General features: G+C 40.8%; 1 protein-coding gene across 2 annotated transcripts in view; it reads left to right on the top strand.

Annotated features, from left to right (window-relative positions):
- The window catches only part of LOC115790620 (lissencephaly-1 homolog), a 36,122-nt gene extending 18,693 nt beyond the window's left edge, over positions 1–17,429 (top strand). Inside the window, exons 3-11 of one of the 2 annotated variants that reach the window (XM_030744468.1) lie at positions 2,079–2,163; positions 5,786–5,860; positions 6,119–6,325; positions 10,839–11,007; positions 12,569–12,671; positions 12,799–13,027; positions 15,141–15,242; positions 15,374–15,530; positions 17,274–17,429. In XM_030744468.1, coding sequence (XP_030600328.1) covers positions 2,079–2,163; positions 5,786–5,860; positions 6,119–6,325; positions 10,839–11,007; positions 12,569–12,671; positions 12,799–13,027; positions 15,141–15,242; positions 15,374–15,530; positions 17,274–17,347 — 1,201 coding nt within the window. In that variant the 3' untranslated portion in view covers positions 17,348–17,429. Of the gene's footprint in view, positions 1–2,040; positions 2,164–5,785; positions 5,861–6,118; positions 6,326–10,838; positions 11,008–12,568; positions 12,672–12,798; positions 13,028–15,140; positions 15,243–15,373; positions 15,531–17,273 lie in introns of both variants that reach the window. The other variant, XM_030744469.1, reaches the window with a different exon arrangement.

Raw genomic sequence — 17,429 nt, 5'->3', positions numbered from 1 at the left:
ACCCTGACCGGGATAGTGCAGGGGGCACAGGCTGGGCTGACAGATTGTACCCCCCACCCCCCTTCACACTGGCACCTCAAAGCATTGCCTGCCTGACAGCTTGTCTGGCGTCTCCTGGCATTAATGGGGTGTAAAAGAGCAGGAGGGCCCAGAAAATATTGTATTATAGTTTAAAGAAAATAATATTTTTGAAAGATGTTCATGAATTCAGTGTATACTTTTGATACTTTAGGTGAAATGATTTTTTTTTTTTTTGTTTTGTTTTGCTTTTTTTGTTTGTTTGTTTTTTATATATCACTTTTTGTTTGGATGAATGTAGGTTTGGGAGGTGATTAAAGACCTAAGATGCAACTGGAACAGCTTCAAGAAACAAAAATCCAAAATTGAACAAAAAAATTGAAAGAAAAAAAGTATCTGTTTAGATGACTTATCTGGGAGACGACCACTTGTTAGTGCTAATAGCCACGCCCGCTTGCTAATTGTGGTGATAATGAACGGTTCTGATAGCGAACTCGTAAAATTTTCAGCATAGTGCGGTGCTGGGCAATCATTCACTGGTTAGAACCCAGACAGTCTAATGGGGAATTTATGTCTTGAAACATATAAAACCTAAATGTAAAAATTTGAGGTCCAGCTGTGATGCAATTGACAAGTAACTCAGTTGTAACTCTGAGTTGGTTTGCTCTTTTTTTTTTCATTGTCATATCACCACACTGGATCGCCAGTAACATTGCAACATTTCCGTACATCTGTGTGGTGAGAAGCTCAGAATTGAAACATGCCAAGTGCTTATTTTGGTATAAAACATCGGTCAAACTGCGATCCAGCTGCAGTCAAGAGCCATTTTTACTCACGCACTCATCTGTGCTCCATTCTCATCAACACCAGGTGAAGTACCGGTACATAGTCAGTGATATACCCCTCAACCTCAGTGTAGTGGGCATACACAAACCAAGCATTAGTATGCAGGAAACTTCCATGAATGGCTCAGACAAGCAATCACTATTTCTACGCTAGTCATACAGGTATGTCCGTATAGCACCTTCACGATATGATAACATTAAATTATGGTCCGGCTCAAATAAAAGTACAAACTGCAAATTCACCAAGTTAAAGATCTTGGTTGAAAACCATAATTAAAATATATAATTCCCTTTTGTTGTGTATGTTCCTGAGGGTCTAATTAGGTGGAAACTAAATGCCTGAACTGTTTATACTAACTGACTTAAACCTCATTAATAACTCTTGGTAAATTGAACTGCTGCGGAGGCTGCAGTCATAAACCAGGCGTGTGCGCGCACATGTTTTCTGTGTGCCCCACAGAGGTCTCCTAGGCCGCCTTTATGGTGGCCTAGGAGACAAAAACAGGAAGAATGAAGGTGGCTTCCTCTCTCCGCTCCCCTCACTATTCTATTGTCTGTGCTATCTGGCCATCTCTCTTCACATATTTGAAATAGTAGGACTGTTGCACATTGCTGCCATCATCCTCACACCACCTCTTGTGTCACCTTGTTCAAAGGGCTGGTGTTTTTGAACATCTGCACGTTTGTCCTTAAACTCAGGAGATCGACTGTGGTGAGGTATATGCAGCCAGAATTTCATAGAGTTCACAGGGGTCATTACCCCCTTTCCATGATTTCTTCATCTTTTCTTTCTCTCTGTAAGTAGGTGATGGTGGGATGTACACTTGCTTTCATTTTACCCGTATCTACACCATGGGGAGTCCCATTGCCCACAGCAATGAGCTCATTATAGAAGCCAGACAGATGTGTTCTCAATTTATTTCAGATGGGTGGAGAAGGGTGTGTGAGAGAGAGAGAGGAGATTGTGTATATTGCTATTGGTAGTGTTGAGTAAGCATTTTTATTATATAGTGTGATAACAGTCTGGATGTGTGAAAAGCATGTAAAACGTGCATCTTTGTCTGGCATGTTTCCAGAACCTGCTGATTTTCTGTCTTTGTTTCACCCTGCTGAATACAGCTCCATTACTCGTGCCGTTTCTGGTGGCAGCTTAACCACTATCTTGTCTGCTAATCAGGAAGGACTAATTATGGTTCCTCTTTGTCTGTTTTCCAGAAATCGAGCTATAGCCGATTATCTACGTTCCAATGGATATGAAGAAGCATACTCCACTTTCAAGAAGGAGGCGGAATTGGATAATGTGAGTAGATTAAGGATGGACACATACATCCGCACAGCCAATCAGACCAATTTATACAAACAATGTGCCCTGATTTCCAATTTATTTCCCGTCGTGAACATGTTGTAGTTAGTATGTTCACAAGTGTGACCCGGAGCACCTGCACCGAGTTAGGATGCTCTGTCTGATTAGGGTGTCTGTGCTGCAAGCCTCTGCTAACCGATTTAGAGAGAAGCTATTATCCACCTGTTAATTTACACTCTCACTGTGATAGAATTTTTTTTTTTTTTAAACATTAATGGCTCTGCTTTCTGATGAAATGATGAATTTATTGGGTTTTAATGTGTTTGGGAACACACTCATTCCCTCTGTTACCACTTTATTAGGCATACCTAGCACAACTATTAAGCCCTAAAGTCTTACTTTTCTGCTGCCTATAATGTTCAGTGTTTTGGACACTGTCAAAGAGGTATTAGTGGTGATGGCACAAGGTAGTTGTCCACGTGCCACCAGTACAGTGAAGCATTCTTCTTTGTCTTCAGCCTCTAAAACACGACATCTTGGTCATGCGCTTCTCGTTTGTCCTTGTACCTTTCCTCTTCTTTTTGCTTGCTCTGAATTTTTCAGTGTAGCTGTCATAGCAACAATGCATAAAACAAACCAGATAACTACAATAACAGGCAAGCAGTTAGTTTTACCTTCACAAAGATATTAATGTTCAGTTTGTGTTGACACCATATTAGAAAGGTGTGAATTTTACTGCTTTATTTATTTAATATATGCATTGGCACAAAAATCCCAAACTTCGTCATTTGAGAGGATTAAGGGGTACATGTTGAAAAGGTCAAGCATCTGCAGTCTAGGGTCTTGAATAACTATTGAATAAAAAGTTCAATGCGTTTGGAAAAAGGAACTGAAAACCTTTAAGTAACCGTTTAATTGTCTTCACCTAAATGACAGAAAAGTATAACTTTGTATCTAATTATGTTATCGTAGGCGCACCCTCCTCCACTTGTAGAAGCTTTGAGACTCTCATTGGCTCATTGAAGCCCCAAAATGTTATGAGGCACAGTCCCAGTTAGAATAAGTATTTTGTCACCTTGTTCATCCATAACCTGATAGCTGAGTGTATAGATTATAACACTGTTCAATAAGTAAATGCCTTGAGTCACCTGTAAAGATGGAAGTTGGCATTTAAAATTCACTGTCATTGCGTGATATAGATAGTGGTACAGAGCCTAAATTAAAATGTGCCCTTGACTTCAGAGCTTATTGTCTCATGTTTGTCATGTTATTAACTTTTTTATTTTAACCCCTCTTCACCTGAGACAATTTTCATCTCATTCTCTGCTCTTCTGCCTCTGATGGCACCTATTTCTCTTCCCTTGCCGTCACATGACACCCCACTCCTCTCTCCCCTGTGTCTTCATCCATTCCTCTCCCACTTGATCTCCATGTGGCAGCCCTTTAGAAGCAGGCTGAATAATTGATGAATGGCACAGAGGGATCGGTCCTGTTGGGTGATACTGAGTACTGAGCCACATACACCTTGGCAGGACTCTGCTAAACAGCCAAGGGATTTTTAGCGATGTTAGATATGTGTTACGTACCCTTTTTATGCCTTTTTAAATGTGGTTGGCTTTGTTAATGCTGGTGAATTAAGTGTTCCTCATTGTGGCTCTATGTGGCTGTTAGCATTAACCTTAAACTGCTTCTCTATGCCAGGCTTAGTGGACTGGTAGGAATAATTAATGAAGGTCTTGCTCCAGTATTTTCTTGCCTTATCGAAGGAACGTGTACATACCTGCATGCACAGACAAACACCCACATGTATGCCTTTTTATTAACCACTAACAATTGGCTGGTGGGCAGCAGCAAAGTCTGGCGCTAGCCATTTTGTGAGAGTCTGTGGTTGTTTGTGTGTGTGTTGTGTTGTGTTGTGTTGTGTTGTGTTGTGTTGTGTCCAGGCAGATGGCAGATTAGATGATTGTAGACTTGTCCAAACAGGGTTCCCCATTCTTTCCATCTGAGAGAGATCTCCTCAATTTCTTCAGAGCTTCAGTACTTGGCTTTGTCTCTTTGTCTTTCGTTTTCTTTTTTTTTTTTTTCTTTTTCTTGTTAACACCTCCTGTTGGTCTGAGGAATCACCTCTTTCTACTGAAATGTGTTAAATATAGGCATCGACATCACCTGCAGCTCTCCACACCTCCAGGATGTCTGCTTTGTTCCCAGTTGAAGCTGAGGATGGGGGCTGTGAAACTGGAGTGCACCATTAATTTTCTCCCTCACTGACAGCCATGACTGTCAGTGTGGGTTTTTGATGCTTTGGTAGTTGGGCCCTAAAGGCATGGATATACACACAACACCACCACACAAAGCAATGCTTCAGCTATACGTTAACTTGTATTTAAATACACTTTAATAAATTTATATTACAGAAAAAGATTAAATGCTCTACTTAGATATTGTAGTATTTTTTTTAAACATTAAGACGAGGTAATTGTAGGTGTGTGTGTGTGTGTGTTAATTTCCAGAGTGAGTTTGCTTGTTTCATTTTAGTTTTTTGTATTTTTTTTATTACTTTAACTTAAAACTTAAAATATTTATGTGTGTGGCATGTTTCAGGGATATGATTTAAGACATTTAGAACAGGTATCATAATACAAACACTTCATGTTGCATAGACAATCCCGATCTCACTAAAGGTGCACTAAAACCTCCCATTTGGTTGTTGGTTCAAGAAATTCAAACACAATGACAAAGACTAAATCTAAGGACGTTTCCTGTTTGTAATATACAGTGTTGTTTCAGTTATTTTTTATTTTCAGGAGTGTAGTTTTTAGTTTTATTTATGTTAACTAAAACTTTTTCCACACCAAGTTAAGCTATAATTAATCATTTTGCAGGAGATCTTAAAAGTACCCAATACAGCTTTTAAGGTTAAAACAGTTGGTTAGGTGACAGAAGGCGATTAACTTTGCAAGTCATTTGTTAAAGAAAGCTGTCAGATATTCTTTGATTTCAGTTTTTATCTCAAAGCTTTGGTTCTTTTTACTTGTTTGACGGGTTTAAACTGAAAATCATGGGACTAAAGGCAGGTTAGGCACTGTGAGACTGTGATGGGGGGAATAAAGAACTAGTAGCATCCCCAGTTTTGCATTTAGTTTTTACATAGCGGCACAGAAAGCATGTCACCACACTGTTTTGTTTCCTTCGTGGCCTGTTTGTGCCATGAAGTCCGTTACGTAAAAGGTAGGGACCAGCTCGAGGTATTAGCCTGCAGGTGGAATCAGGCTTCAGTCTGCCACAAGTTAACTTCCACTGCTGCTTCCAGGACCGGGTGTGTGGCTGTGAGGCTGTAAGCCTTTCTTGTCTGCAGGAGATTAGCCTGTGTGAGAAGGATTAGGACTTGGTGTGTGTGTGTGTGCGTGTGCGTGTGTGTTGTACAATATGTTGGCGGTGTCTGGCAGTCGGTGTTGGCCTGTGAGGGGTGTGTAAATAATTCCGCGTTCTTTCTTACGATAGCCAGACCTCAGCATGGCCAGCCTTCCGCAAGCCTTGCCGATTATGCTGAGCCCACAACTTTGATTGGCTTTCTTTGCCAGTTTGTCTGATACCCCCCACCCTCCACTTTTCTCCACAGAATGAAGAACTGGATAAGAAGTATGCCGGCCTTTTGGAAAAAAAATGGACCTCAGTCATCAGATTACAAAAGAAGGTTTGTGGGATTTTTTCCTCCTCAAAGAAAGCTTGTGCGGTTTGTAGTCTTATGAAAGGTCTACGATTTTACTGCTGAATCTGTTAACACTGAAATAAAGTGTCAAGGAAAGCACTGACCCAGCTGTTGATGTAAACATTAACATAAGAGCCTTATAAGTTTCTGTCTTGTTAATCTGTGTTCCTTCTCCTGTTGTTATCTCCTAAATATGCCTTTCTATACACTTCACTAACTTTTGTGTCTATGCACTCTGGGTAGGTGATGGAGCTTGAATCCAAACTGAATGAAGCTAAAGATGAGCTTACTCTGGGTGGGCCCGTAACTCAGAAGCGTGACCCCAAAGAGTGGATCCCACGCCCACCAGAAAAGTATGCGCTGAGTGGCCACCGCAGTCCAGTCACCCGCGTCATCTTCCACCCCGTCTTCAGCGTCATGGTATCGGCCTCGGAGGATGCAACAATAAAGGTCAGTGCTGCTGGATGGAGGCAACGGACCTTTGACAGCAAACTTGTTGCACAACTGGGAATGGCTTACGAGTTGTTTTTGAGTCAGAGAGCCGTGAGTTGTCCAAATTAAATCTGCAGCAGGTGATTTCACTGATAAATTTGTCTTGGGGCTCAGGTTGCGCAAAACAGTGAAAATAACTTCTGAAGTCTTTAATGAAGCCCTGCAGGACTGTGCTCTTCCTTTGCACATGATCAGATAACCCTGATCTACTCAAGTTTGTTTTTCTGCTCAACATAGCTGGAGATAATGACCCTAGTGAGTCTTATGATGAGTTCAGAACATTTCAGCTTTTCAGGGATAAAAACAGACATTTTTGTGGTTTGAGGTATTTTTCAGTATCATTTTCTCTAAATTCTAGCATCATACTAATTTAAAATTTAACGAAAATAATAATAGCAACAATATTGGTGTTGATTATTGAGTTTGAATGGAGATGATAGAAATGATCATGTTAAGTAGACTGGTCTTCATACCCTGATAGTGGATGGGCGCTTTTGTATATAACCAGATATTTTAGAAGAATTTCTACAAATCTAGTTATTCAGTGTTTGATGCTTTTCTATTCGCAGCATGCACAGATGGCACAGCTGTCGCTCTGCATGGGTAATATTTGAGTATGCTAATGTTTTAATTCATGATGTTTAGACTAAAGCAGGCATTTATGCTTGTGAGAAATGTTCAAACACAATATTGCATCTATATCATGGCTTCAAAGACAAAAAGACCTCATGCGTTTAATGTCTGGTTTGGAAGCTCCCTCATATCAGACTTTAAGATATTTACAGCATAAATCAGTGTAAAAAAATCAGCTTTATAACATTGTTTTAACAGTCCAGTCTTCACCTTTCAATGACTGCAACCTTGTGCTAATGTAGCCTGTCTTTAAAAGGTAGAACATGGTTGATAATTGTTTTTCATTTCAATTTGATTTCACAAAACATTTTTTTTTTTTTTAAACAGTATTTTTCTTTTTATGTGAGAGGTTTCTTTGTATTGCAGGCATTGAAAACTGGTAGTTATGTTTTGAGTGGTGTATCCTTTTTTTCTTTTTTAATTTAGTGGTATTTTGATATACTGTGAAAACACAAGAAAAATCTTAGGTCATATCATCTACTTTGACTTTAGAGACATACTGCAGTGTCCTGATTTGAGCTTCAAGTGATCTTTTTTATATTTTTAACTACTACAGCTGGTGCACTCTGCTTGATGTTGCCTTGCCTTTGTCCTCTTCATTTCCATTTTACTTAATTTCCTTCAGTTTTCTCTCTACTGCTCTGGCTCTCCTTAGATATACCCTGGATTACATGAGTATCTGTCTCTGTGTCTCATATCCCTAGATTCCTTTATATAAACTCCATGTTCTGTCTCTGGGCTATTTTTACAGCTGCATCGCTGAACAATGCCAATACTCCACTGAGCTGTTTATCTGTATATTTTATTCATGAGACAATAACAGACATTTGTACATCTCTTCCTTGGCTACACCCACGCAGCAGGGTTCCCTCTCTCGCTCTCTCTGTTTTGGCATCTTCCTCTTTTTTCCAGCCCCGCCCCCCTTGCACCCTCGCTGCAGCCCCTCCTCTCAGCATCCTGCCTCATTTATCTTCCACTTAAAGCATTAGCTGCCCCACCATGACTCCATGCCATCAGCTGTCCGTCCCTCAGGAGCAGGCAGGACCCAGGCCCAAATCCTAAACTCATCCCTGCTTTCTGGCAGCTCTTTTCCCAGTCACCTCAACTCTCTGCATCCTGTTCTGACTCCCTGTGTAACCTACTTTTCTCCTCCTGAAGTGCTTCATTAAATTTTTAAGCAAAGAGCGGACCTCTTTACTCAGAGAAGGCCAGACTGAGAAGCTCATCAGCTGCCTGACCTTATAATCAAACTGTCTGTTAACATTTAGGAGGCAGTAGATGTTTGCTTCGCTTAGTGTTAGGACTTAGAGTGGGGTGTGGGGTAGCGCTCTGTTGTGAGATTAATCTGCCTCACAGCATCTCTAAAGCTCACTAATTAACACTTTGTCTTATTTGTTTAATCTGCACAAAGAAAGAAGTAAACCTGTTTGTGGTTGTTAACTATAAGTTGAGATCCTATCACATTTGTGCTTGTTGCTACTTTGTAGCTACTCGACTGGGTTAAATGGTGTTTTTTTTTTGCCTGTATAGGAACTGATTCTGCAACCTCTTGTAGGGAAAACCTTTATCATCAGAGTTTTACTGTTGATGTACTGATTGTGTGTTTTAATAAAAAGAGCCATTTCAGCCTACTTAATCTTTTTAACATGCAGTCCTGATTGAAAGTGCATGTGTGTTGGCTTGTGTGGTTTATGGTCTTTATGTACCAGCAAATATCAGTCCAGCTCTGTACTATAATGGACAGCTCAAAGGACAAACGAAGTATTACTGACTGATATTTAACATGCTGATTGTCCTGCTGATGGGTCAAAATGTTCCTGTAGTTGTATTTTCTATTATACTTCATTAATCCCACAAAAGCTCACGATGGTATATAGCTCAATAAAATAAAATACAGTAGGACAAAATGTATAACTTAATGTAAAAATTAATTTGAGGCTAGACTAGATGCAGTGAAGTAAATAAGTGTGTCCTAATGTGGTTGTTTATAATGTTTTCTAATACCAGTGTTAATGAAGTTATTAACAGTAACTTTGCTCGGTGGTGCTGACAAGTTGAAACTTTGTACCACAGACAACCAAGCTAATAAAACAATGGCAAAAGCTAGTTGTTGGCCAGTAAACACTGGCAGGGCTTTTCCTATTTCACAATGAGCTTTTGGAAGTCAGACTACACACACACACGGAGGACTGATCTGTGTAAACTTAAGTCTTTTAGGTCCATGCTTCCTCACCTGTCAGACATTTTGCATTTTATGCTTGACTAAATTCATCCCTACTTTAAAAAAAAAAAAAAAAAAAAAAAAGTTAAATAATTTCACCACAGGTCTGGTGATCTTGCTTTGGTTGAAGGCCAAAACATCTTTGGTGGGCCCCAGAATGTTTTATATGCAGGAAATTCCTGACCGGAGGTAACATTGCACCATGTAGGTATTTTTATAATCCAATATCTGCAGCAGTTGTGACAGATCATAAGACCTCCTCAGGAAAATTTATTAGTAGGCTCTAACCAATCAGGACTGAGAATTTTGACTCAAGTTGAACATAGATGTGAATATTGTCTCAAAATAATGTTTTCCCTTGTCTTTTCATGGGATGTAGTTTGTTTTCTGTTGTCAAATCTTTATTTGTTTTATTGATTTTTTTTTTTTTTTTCTCTTTTTATAATAAAGACCTCAAGGTAACATCTCCGCATGGCAAACTTTTAAAAATATCAAACACAACCATAAAGGGAAATAGGAGTTAACTGAGGGCTGTAAAACCAATAAACATACTCCATATTACAGAAATGGGGTTGTAAACCCAAATATGGCCATGGTAGTAAAAATGCACCCTGAGGGAGGTGTCAATATTTGTTTTCTTCTGTGCTCATAAGAAATCTCTCTTGATTTACATATGGAACAGCCTTTTTCATGTGTGCATAGCATGTAAATTATGCTTCTGGGTATAGAATTGTGTGCATTCAGGTACGCCACCAAGAGGTTAGGGTAATTTAAACAAGGGCAGATAACTGAAGTCTCACTGCTTACCTTACAAATGGCACATGCAGAGAAAGTCTTGGCCTTTTGAGGTTAAGAAAGAAACAAAACAAAAAAAATCTAAGATATTTTCACTGTAAGAATCCAACGCTATTAGACAGTGCCAGTATGAATTATCAGTCTTTTAGAGGAGTTACAGGTTATGGATAGCCGTGTTGTAGCTGCTGCCCCTGAATAGTTTATTTCTGTAAAATGTGGTGTACATCCAAAAAAAGGAGGGAGAAAACCATTGAACTCATCCAGGATAACCTCCCCCCGGCCATCTGTAGCTTCCTTATGGGGTGGGGACTATAAGGATGGGGGTTGTGATGGTAGGGGTCTCCTGTCACCGTCTGCACAAAATTCCCCCGCCGCAAGAGAGGAACCAAGGAGGGTTTATCCCTCCATGACAAGCCGTCTGTCTGCTTTAAAGCTAGAGATGCAGTAGCTTTCTCAGACTAGAAAATCAGGCTTTACTCCATATTCTATCTGCACCCACAATAACCTGTCTTGGCTTTTATCAGGCCAAAATGTAACCCTGATGAGCAGCATGTAAGGTGCCACAGATTCTTTAACTAGTGTGCATAATACCTTCAGAGTGAGGCATGTATGAGCATCCTTTAAGTTTTGCCATCATCGTGTCTTATTGTTGTGACTGTAATGTGGTTTTGCCGCTGAGAGCGATGTGACACAGCCACGGATGATTTGACATTTGGGTCTGTGCTGGGGTTTGGAAGTGTGATTCAGTCTGAAATGAAGCGTGAAAGCGTGTCAGCAATATACAAGCTTAATGTTAATGAAAGAATATGCTTTGTCCATCAGGTGTGGGACTATGAGACAGGAGACTTTGAGCGCACACTGAAGGGCCACACAGATTCAGTCCAGGACATCTCCTTTGACCACACAGGCAAACTGCTCGCATCCTGCTCTGCAGACATGACTATCAAGCTGTGGGACTTCCAAGGCTTTGAGTGCATCAGGACCATGCACGGTAAGAAGATGAAGCTCTTTCCTGTAGTAGACATTCATCATAGCTGCTGCTATTTATATCACCACCATTAATGTGATTTTCTATAATTTCCACACTACTGCAGTCTTAAGTGTGGTTTGACTGTTCAGTGCCCAGGCGCTACAGATGCTGCAGCAGAGATGTACACCCAGTTCTGTATTCAGCTCTTCTTAAACTGAAATGATTTTAAATCATTTTAAAAGTTAAAAAAAAAAAAAAAATTGCCTGGGTTTTTAATAAGCCTGTCTTTACCATCTAGTCCTTAGGCACACTCCTCCTTGTTACTGCCAACTAAATGGTGGCAGTGTATTTTACATGTGCCTGCAGACCCTACTCATTAATGGACCACCTTATGAATGCTTCTCATCTTCAAACGTTAAACCAGAAGTGGCCACTGACGGAGATGGCCTCTGCTGTCTGTGAAGCAGACATAAATGAATATTTATTTGGGGGGGCGGGGGGCAGACAAAACCCATTCAGGTATTCTTAAATTTATGCTGGAGTTGCAGATCATGCGTTTTTGTGCAAGATAACAACAGATTTCACCGGTTTGTGTGCGTAAATGAGGGCGTGAGCTGCTGGCATGCATCCTCAAACAGGCGAGCTGCATTCATTGTGCAGAAATCACTGACTGAAAACAGTTCTTTTTTTTTTTTTGGCCACAGCAGCTTTATTGACAGTGTAGATATGACAGGAAAGCGGGAGAAGAGATTGGGGAAGACATGCAGGAAAGAGCGACAGGCTGGGACTCGAACCTGCGCTGCCTGCTTTCAACCTTGCGGCAAACATGGTTGCCTGTTCCACCTGCTGTTTTAGTTCTGTTCTCCACCATTTTCCCCTTCATCCTACTTTTTTTTTTTTTATATATTTTAACTACCATCTCCATCCTGTTTTAATTCACACTCAACCTTTCCTCCTTTTTAATCCACTCCTCATTTTCTAATATCTTGGTGGAAAAAAAAAAATACACACAGACTCACTCGAGGCCAACTGGTGAAGTAGATTAGTGCCGATTTGGACAGCAGCTTAATTACCCTCTTCAGCACTAGGTAGCACTTTTCTGTGTAGCTGCCACCCATTATTGTAGCCTGGTGGCATCTGCAAGTACACACAGACATACAGACACACACAGAGACAGGCCTTTTAGAGTATACTTACTGTTGTCTTCATCTATTTAACAGCTTAAGTATGGCCCAGCCTTTAGGTAATTAGGCATCTCTTATTCTCTGTGGAACAAAATGAGCTCCAAAGCTCCAGCAAATTGGCTTCCATGCTTGTCATTTAATCGCCAAATTATAACCGTGATTTTTGGCTGTGTTTGGTGCTGAGCATGTGTTTTTTAAAAAAAATGTTTTTTTTTTAATTGTTTCTAAATTTTGATTCTGGTGTCTGAATTACAAAAGGAAAGATTAAAAGGATCATGTCTAAAATGATTAAATTTCATTTCACAGCAGACTGAGATGTTACATGGGTTTGTGCTGTTGGGAAATCTTCAGAGGCTCTGGGTCTCGCTGAAAGGTTGTTTTTGTGTTCTGTGTTCCAGGACACGACCACAATGTTTCGTCTGTAGCCATCATGCCCAATGGAGATCACATTGTTTCTGCCTCCAGGGACAAAACCATAAAAATGTGGGAGGTGGCAACTGGGTATGCAAAATACACCTTTAAGCGATTCTTAAAACCACTCTGTTTATTTATTTTTACTTAAGCCTAATGTTGGGTTTTAACTATTCACATCCACACTGACAGCTCTCCTGTTTTCTTTGTCCATTAGCTACTGTGTGAAGACCTACACAGGCCATAGGGAGTGGGTCCGTATGGTGCGACCCAACCAGGACGGCACACTGATCGCCAGCTGCTCCAACGACCAGACAGTCCGCGTGTGGGTGGTGGCCTCCAAAGAATGCAAGGCTGAGCTGCGAGAGCATGAACATGTGGTGGAGTGCATCTCCTGGGCACCAGAGAGCGCCTACCCCACCATCCTAGACGCCACAGGCACCGAGGTAAAGATCTGCTCAGATACATCTCATTTCTCCCAAACTCCTTGAGGTCCAGAAGGTTTTGCTGTATGCATTGGTGTTCTCACCAAAAGTGAAGTTTCGCCTTGCATGAATAGTCACTTTTTGAAATCCCACAAATATTTGCTTCTAAGTAAATATCTGTGGGAGGTAGCTGGAATCAAATTACAGTAAAATTTTCAGAACTCACCGTGAAGTCTTATGTTTTTTTTTTTTTTTCCCAGAAGTGAAGTGAATTTGAAATATTTTTAACTAGCTGATGGAAATTTGCCTCTGTTAATCTCTTTGCATAGACTTCAGATCTAATCACACTGTGAGACAATATCATTTTGTGTTTTGTGTGAACACACTGTAAGGTTTACATTACCTGAAGTTGCTCTGTACAGTTTGATGCGTTTTCCCCCCTTTCTTGATTATAACCCAGATGTCAGCGTACATTGTATTTGGCATTTGTTTAGTACAGCCATGTGAAAAAATGTCACAAAACCGTGAAAAACTAAGTACATCTTTACTCCTTTGAATTATGAGGGTAAGTAGCAGCCATAGCTGGTAATCAGGTGCACTAGATTAGCTGGTCATCTGCAAGTGTGGCCATCTTTGTAAAAGCAGAAGCTTTGGCAGTTTGCTGGTCTGGACCACTTAGATGTGTCTTGACATAATACAGGGGAAAGCTCAAAAGAACATGGCAGCACAGCTTAGATTTGCAAAACTGCATCTGACTTCTAGACAATGTCATTTGGACAAATGAAACTGAAGTGGAGATGTCTGGTTATAATACACAGCAGCATGTTGGTGAAACCAAATACAGCATTTCAGCACAAACACCTCATACCATCTGTAAAGCACGGTGGTGGAGGGGTGATGATTTGGGCTTGTTTTGCAGGCATAGGACCCGGGCACCTTGCAGTCACTGTGTTGACCATGAACTCCCCTGTAGACCAAAGTATTCTAGAGTCACATGTGAAGCCAATTGTCCGACAGCTAAAGCTTGACTGAAATTGGGTCATGCAACAGGACAAATCATACTTTGCTTTTCACTGACTGTATATGGAGTCCTGCACAGCAGAGCAAACAGTGCAGCACTATAAGTGTGATATTCAAGTGTGATAACTAAACTGTCACTGGTGACAAATTGATGGAGCTTCAAACATATCAAACCAAATAAGACAATGACTAACTAGTGAAGAGGAAGAGCCATCAGGCAATCATTATGTATAGCCATGTGTTGCCAGTCACACACAGAATCAGTCTGTTCTCCTACCTCATGATCTACAGTGTGTCTGATTGTAGCCTCTTATTTAAACACAGACATTCTCCCTTGCAGCAGTTGTCCCAGTCTAACCTGTGCTCTCAAGAACTGACTTTTAGTTTTTAGTTTTTTTTTTTTTTATTCTGCACAGAAGTTGCATAATATTTCTTGTTAAACACGCTGATGTAGTTGTTGAATTGGACAAACCTGCAACCTGAGACTCAGCTGTTAATACACAGATGTTTGCACATGTGCTCTCAAACTAGTTGCCCGCAACGCAAAACACAAATGCTCAGCGGTGTTTAATTGAGGATGTTGAGCTGCTCTGTGTTCTGGTACAGTGATTTCTGCACTGAAAGCAGCGACACAGCTTCACTGACAGGTTTAATGTACCTGCCTGCTTGTTTAAAGCGGTCACACTTTTTAGGCATGTAACAGCTGATATTTACATGTCTATTAATGTGCTAATCGTGCCTGACAGTAAATGTCACATTTCATTTATTTAAGCAGATTCCTTTCTGTCTAAATGGTGAATGAAATTCAAGTAGTTTTTTGTTTTTTCTCTCTAGCAAAAGAGGAATTGTTTCCCTGGAAAACAGTTGCATTACTTTAGGTATTTAGTTCAGGAAGTAGAGCAGGTTGGTCTCTTTGATAAAAGCACCAGTCCATGCACCATTAAGCTGTAAAAATAACTACCCATTTCAAAACTTGGATTTGGATTAATGTGTGTTACTATCTCATTTCTGTGTCTGACTATAAAGAGGTTCTTCAAAGTTGCATAAAAAGCACAAATAATGAATTAAACACACAATTAATATTTCATCTTTTCCCCCTCCTCTGCCCGACCAGTCCAAGAAGAGTGGGAAGCCCGGCCCCTTCCTGCTCTCTGGCTCCAGAGACAAAACCATCAAGATGTGGGATGTTAGCACTGGCATGTGCCTTATGACACTGGTGAGGAGCATTTTAAGTAAACATTTTCAGAGTTTTGTGGGGACCATATGCCATATTTTTGGGTAAAATGCTTTGAGTGAAAATAATGTGCTTTGAGAATGATATGAGTTGGGTCTCCCTGTGCGTCATAGGTTGGCCATGACAACTGGGTGCGTGGGATTCTTTTCCACCCTGGAGGCAAGTTTATTGTGACTTGCGCAGATGACAAGACCTTAAGGATCTGGGACTACAAGAACAAGCGATGCATGAAAACCCTGAGTGCCCACGAACACTTTGTTACCTCTCTGGGTAAACACCCCCCACCCCACCCCCGCACACTCAACCACACACAAACACACACACACACACACATCAAAAGCTGCTTCTTTGTTATTGTTTGGCCACGTTGTCTCCTGAGGTTCTCCGTCATCAGACTGTGAATACCTGCTCAGAGTATTTGCTTTAGAGAGAGATAGAATAATTGTAAAGGAGCCGAGTTTCTCCACCGAGCTCGCTGGCAGCTGGGGTTTAAGACGTAGACAAGCGCTGCAGGATTTTTCCCGCTCCGCGTATCTGCGGCTTTTCAGCAGATCAAGGCTTGGTTAACTCTCCTGAGGAGCTCTTGAGCCAACTTTTCCTTGGCAAGCCGTTTGAAACCCAGTCCTCTTAAATCCTGCTTCAACTGGAGTGGATCGCTGTGAGCTATTGATGTGATGAGTTCTGGTGTGGTGTGAAAAGCAACAAAGCACCTTTGTTTGAAGTCAGTGGAGGGAATAAAAAAAAAAAAAAGTATTTTTTCCCCCCTTTTTCTGTAAAGGTCTGTCATACTGTACCACGAGTTCTTCCCCAAATATTTCTGCTTTTAAAACCTGATATTAACACTGCAGTTATATTCACTATGTTCATGTTAGCAGATGTCTGCATGGTGATATTATTTTCGATGACTCGCTTTCTACTTGATGATGGGAACCTTAATAAATGTGCCTGAACAAATGAGATTTGTGGGAAGCTAACCAACCACGCTCATAAAATATCAGATGCATGTCAACTCTAAATCATTAAAAAAAACCCCAACAACCCAAGAACAACAAAACCAGCAATCTCCCCCCAAAAAGCTCCGTTCTGGCTCCATTCTTGTCTGCAAAGTATTAAAAAAAAACACTCTTGAGCCACACTAGGGGACCTGCATCTTTGTTGTTCATGTTTTAAAAAAATAAAAAATAAAAAAATAACCTGTGGGCACCACTGTAGCTCACCTGGTTGAGTTGGCGACCCTTATACTAAAGACTAGGAGTCCTTGCTGCAGGGGTCATCCCAGACCATTACCTTTGTGTCCCACCCCTCCAAAATCTTTCCCTGCTTTTCTGTTGGCACTGTCCAGTTGAGAAAAGATTAAAATGCCCCAAAATACATCTTTAAAAAAACTACCCCCCAACCCACACCAAAAAACACACCACACCTGCTCAGACAAATCACCCAGGAGAGTAGTTCTTGCGAGGCAGAGGCCACTCCACATGCTCAACAGCAAGGTTCAACATAATCTGTGGTCCAGTGACCCAGAGACAGTTTAAAAAGTATGTTGTTGAGCAAGTTGATTAGCCAGCTGCTTGTGATAGTGTTTCCACTGGTTGATTCACCTGTGAAGCAAGGTGGTTGAAATCCACTCTCATTGATGAGCAGATTTAAAATTGGAAGATTTCTTTTGAACTTGACTGCAGCCTGACAGCAGCTGAAGACCTCTCTCTTTCTAGCAGCAGTGCTTGGAGCATACGGGAGTGAGTCCAACGAGGGCATTGAATTATAGCAATTATAAATAAATCTAATAATAATCTACTAATAGATTATGTAGTATTTATACTGATTAAGCCATCAATACAAAAAAAACCCCCAAAAACTTAAATTGTTTTTTTTTTTTTGTGGGCTAGCTAAAGTCTGATGTATTGGACTGGTTACCCAGAGGGGCAAAAATTTTGAAATTGTTCTTTTGAAATTAAAACTGTGCTGAAGTCGAGTTATTTTGATCATAACTCTGTTTTTTCTTTTGCTCCACAGATTTCCACAAGGCCGCTCCCTACGTGGTCACCGGGAGCGTAGATCAAACAGTAAAAGTGTGGGAGTGTCGCTGATTTGGACCTCGGAGAATTGGACCACCACCCTGATCACCCAGGCGCTCCTCCTGCCACCCCACCCCACCCCACCCCACCAAAC

The sequence above is a fragment of the Archocentrus centrarchus genome, chromosome 13, assembly GCF_007364275.1.
Source record: "Archocentrus centrarchus isolate MPI-CPG fArcCen1 chromosome 13, fArcCen1, whole genome shotgun sequence".
NCBI classification, from domain to species: domain Eukaryota; kingdom Metazoa; phylum Chordata; class Actinopteri; order Cichliformes; family Cichlidae; genus Archocentrus; species Archocentrus centrarchus.
Note: the sequence above shows the minus strand (reverse complement) of the source record. Positions and strands in the feature narration are given on the sequence as shown.